Source organism: Petaurus breviceps, unplaced genomic scaffold (genome assembly GCF_028583685.1).
Source record: "Petaurus breviceps papuanus isolate PSGF00001 unplaced genomic scaffold, PetGlider_PUasm1.0 428, whole genome shotgun sequence".
NCBI lineage: Eukaryota > Metazoa > Chordata > Mammalia > Diprotodontia > Petauridae > Petaurus > Petaurus breviceps.
The window spans coordinates 36,621-40,211 of NW_027186331.1; the positions used below are offsets into that span (position 1 = coordinate 36,621).

Genomic DNA, 3,591 nt, shown 5'->3' on the forward strand with positions numbered 1-3,591 from the left:
TTACATTTTTACAAAGATCTCGGTGAGTTCATCTCCCTTAACTATGCTATTTCAGTGAATGTCCTTGGTTTAAACTAATTGTATCCTCTGACTGATGAGAATTAAGGTAAACACAGTGGTGGGGGCTCATGAGCTATGCAATTTAGAAGCACAGACCTTCCTTCCCCTCCTTCCCATTTCCCATTCCTTAATAATTTCCATTTCTTGAACACAGCAAGAGTTACAAAATGCTTTTTTCCATGACAACCCCTTAATGCAAGAATTATTGTTCCTGTATTACTATTGAGAAAACTGAAATCCAGGTGTCATGAATTTGCCATGGTCACATAGCTAAATCTATTCCTTTGAGTGGACCACCAGTTTCAGTTCCTCAGACATAGGGGAGGGATCTGGGCCTCAAATCCATGTGTCTGACTCCTACTACACCATGTTGTGCCATGAACCTGAACTCAGAAAGATAAAGGTATAAAATTCTGCCTTACATGGAGATGAATCAAGAGATAAAATTTACCATCCATCCATCCATCCATCCATCCATCCATCCATCCATCCATCCATCCATCCACTATCTCCTTGAATGGTATAGACTGAAAATATAATTGGAGATTGAAAAGGTTTCCACAAATGCATGCATGTAGGATACATTCTTTAGAATTTAAGTGCATCTCTGATTTTATGGGTGGGAGGGTTTTCTCCAGCGATGCAGAAATCAATCCCTCTCAGTCTCAGAGTTCAGATCACCCTTTGAAGTCAGCTAGTTTAGACCTCATATTTTTCTTATGAGAAAATGGAAGCCCAGAGCAATTGAATTGGCTTGCTTGAAACCATCCAAACAGTATATAGAGGAGGCAGGATTGGAATCCAGGTGCTTGGAGTTCCCTGTCCCTTGTCACTGATCTAGGATGATAAGACAGGGAGCAAGACAGGATCAGCTTGAGGGGTGGGGCTGTGAAAATAATTGAGAGGTTTTTTTCTTGGGAATAGAGACTAAAATCTTCACACGACACCTTCACCTGCTTCTACTTCTCCTCTGGCGGCTTTACAAGGTCAATTTAATTCAATCCAGTGTAATTAAATTCATTCTTATCCAATTGAATTAAATTCAATAAGTATTTACCAAGTGCCTAATATGTGCACTCATCATAGGATCATACATCATTCTCTCAGTCAACAAACATATATTAAGGTCCTACTATGTGTCAGGTACTGTGCTAAGTACTGGGGATACAAAAAGAACAAAAAATAGTCCCTGATCTACAGGAGTCACAGCCTAATGGGAGAGACAACATATGCATATGGAAATGAGTAGAGAAAAAATGGAGAGAAAATAAATCTGGACTCAGAAGATGAGGGTTTGGATTTCTGTGCTTATCTGGGTGGCCTTAGCCAAGTTGCTTCCTCTCTATGGGGATCAATTCCCTCACCTGTAAAATGAAGGGATTGGATTTGATGGGCTCTGAGATCCCTTCCAGTGGGGACCTTCCACAAGGTAGTGTGCAAATGGCTCTAGTTGGATCTGCTTGATGATGCATATGTAGTAAGCGCATCTAGGAGGGGAGCTGGACTCAGCCCTTCTCTGGAGTCACCAAGTCCACAGTTCAGCTGGTGATGAGGGGCTGTGAGTCACAGTTACCATGGCAGACCACTCTTTGCCCTCTGAGCCTGTGCTTGGGATAATAATATAAATTAACCTAAAACTGCTGGCCTTTCTCACTTCCCTCCCCCCGGCCCCTTGCTTCTGGTTACTGATTAAACTGGCCTCACCCTGGAGCTCCCCAACCACCTGTAGGGCTAGCCTAGGCTTGGATGCTGGCAGAGGGAATCTGGATGCACATGGGTTTGTCCTCTGGGTTTGACACAGACTGGGATTCTAATGGGACTGGCTTCAATGTAGGTTGTGTAAGTGACTGCCCTCCCAACAGGATTTCACAGAATGTCATGATCTCTGAGTTGGAAGGACCCTTAGAGGCATCTAGCCCAACCTATACCTAAACACCAATTTCCTCTGCCATACCCCTGACAACTGTTGGTCACCCAGCCCTTGCTACCTCTTAGGATAGCCACTTAAAAAAAAACAGTATTAAAATATGGGAGAGAGCAGATTGGAGGAAGGGATATCCTGTGGGACTGCTATTTTGGGGCGGTGGGTAGGGGGAAAAAGGGAGAAAATTTGTAACTCAAAATCTGGTGGAAATGAATGATGTAAATCAGAAGTTAATAAATCATTTGAAAAAGAAAAAAAATTAAAAAAAACAGTATTGTATATTCTTGCCAATTATATGTAAAGACAATTTTAACATTCATTTTAATAAGATTTTGAGTTCCAAATTTTTCTCCTTTCCTCCCCTGCCCTATTCCTAAAATGGTAAACAGTTTGATATAATTAAATTATATGTGTTGAGGGGAGACACTTTTAGACAGGTTTTATTCCTATGAAGCCTATCCTTTTTGTTATTGAGACATTGAGACATTTTTCAGTCTTGTCTGACTCTCTGCGACCCATTTGGGGTTTTCTCAGCAAAGATACTGGATGGTTCGCCATTTCCTTCTCCATCTCATTTTACAGATGAGGAAACTGAGACAAACAGGGTGAAATGACTTGCCCAGGGTCACACAGCTAAGAAGTGTCTGAGGCTGGATTTGAATTCAGAAAGATGAGTCTTCCTGACTCTAGGCCCAGGTCTGTGTAATATGGTGCCCTCTAGCGACCCATCCTATCCTGGATGTTCAGCCTGGAATGGTCTTTTTGTCTCCTTCCCTCATTGATCTTGGTCTGTCCCTCAGGCTTAAAGTAGAACAAAGTCAGCCTCTTCCACAAGACAGGCCTTCAGGTGCTTGAAGGAGGCTACCACTCAGGGCTCCCCCCTCTACCCCCCCACCACCTGAGTCTTTTCTCTTCCAAACTAACCATCCTCACTTTCTTCACCCACTTCTCATGGTTTGATCTTGATGTCCTTCACTATTCTGTTTACCCTCTTCTGACTCCTCTTCAGAGGGTTCAGGAATCTTCCCATTTTCCCTGCATATCACCCACAAAAGCATGCCTTCCCCACCCCCTGCCCAGAGCCTGAAAGTTCATTGATAAGGCTAGACTTCTCTTCTTTCCCTCTATGGGCCTCAGTTTTCCATTTCCGTAAGATGAAAAAGTTGGACTTGATCTTTGGGACTGCCGTCTCTGTCTACATTCTTTTAAAAATCTTATAAACAAAAAGAATAAAAAATAGGAAAATACATCAAGAAAACCAACCAACCAAGTCTACTTGACACTGTATGCCCTATACTATACCTATAGTCCCCCACCTCTTCAGAAAACTGAGGACGAATCATTTCTAAATTCTATGGCTCTATGATTCCAGAGCAACATCAGTGATCCAGACATGAGAGAGACAGAGAGACAGAGAAAGAGAGAGACAGAGACAGAGAGAGACAGAGACAGAGAGAGAGACAGAGAGACAGAGAGAGACAGAGACAAGAGAGAGAGACAGAGAGAGAGACAGAGACAGACAGACAGAGACAGAGAGACAGACAGGCAGAGAGAGAGAGAGAGAGAGAGAGAGAGAGAGAGAGAGAGAGAGAGAGAGAGAGAGAGAC

At 42.9% G+C, this 3,591-nt stretch overlaps 1 protein-coding gene across 1 annotated transcript in view; it reads left to right on the forward strand.

The window, feature by feature from the left end:
- Window positions 1–3,591, forward strand: part of LOC138171343 (sodium/glucose cotransporter 1-like) — a 66,487-nt gene that overhangs the window by 24,217 nt on the left and 38,679 nt on the right. The window contains exon 3 of the mRNA XM_069100786.1: window positions 8–22. Within this exon, the coding sequence (XP_068956887.1) occupies window positions 8–22 (15 nt within the window). The remainder of the gene's footprint in view (window positions 1–7; window positions 23–3,591) is intronic.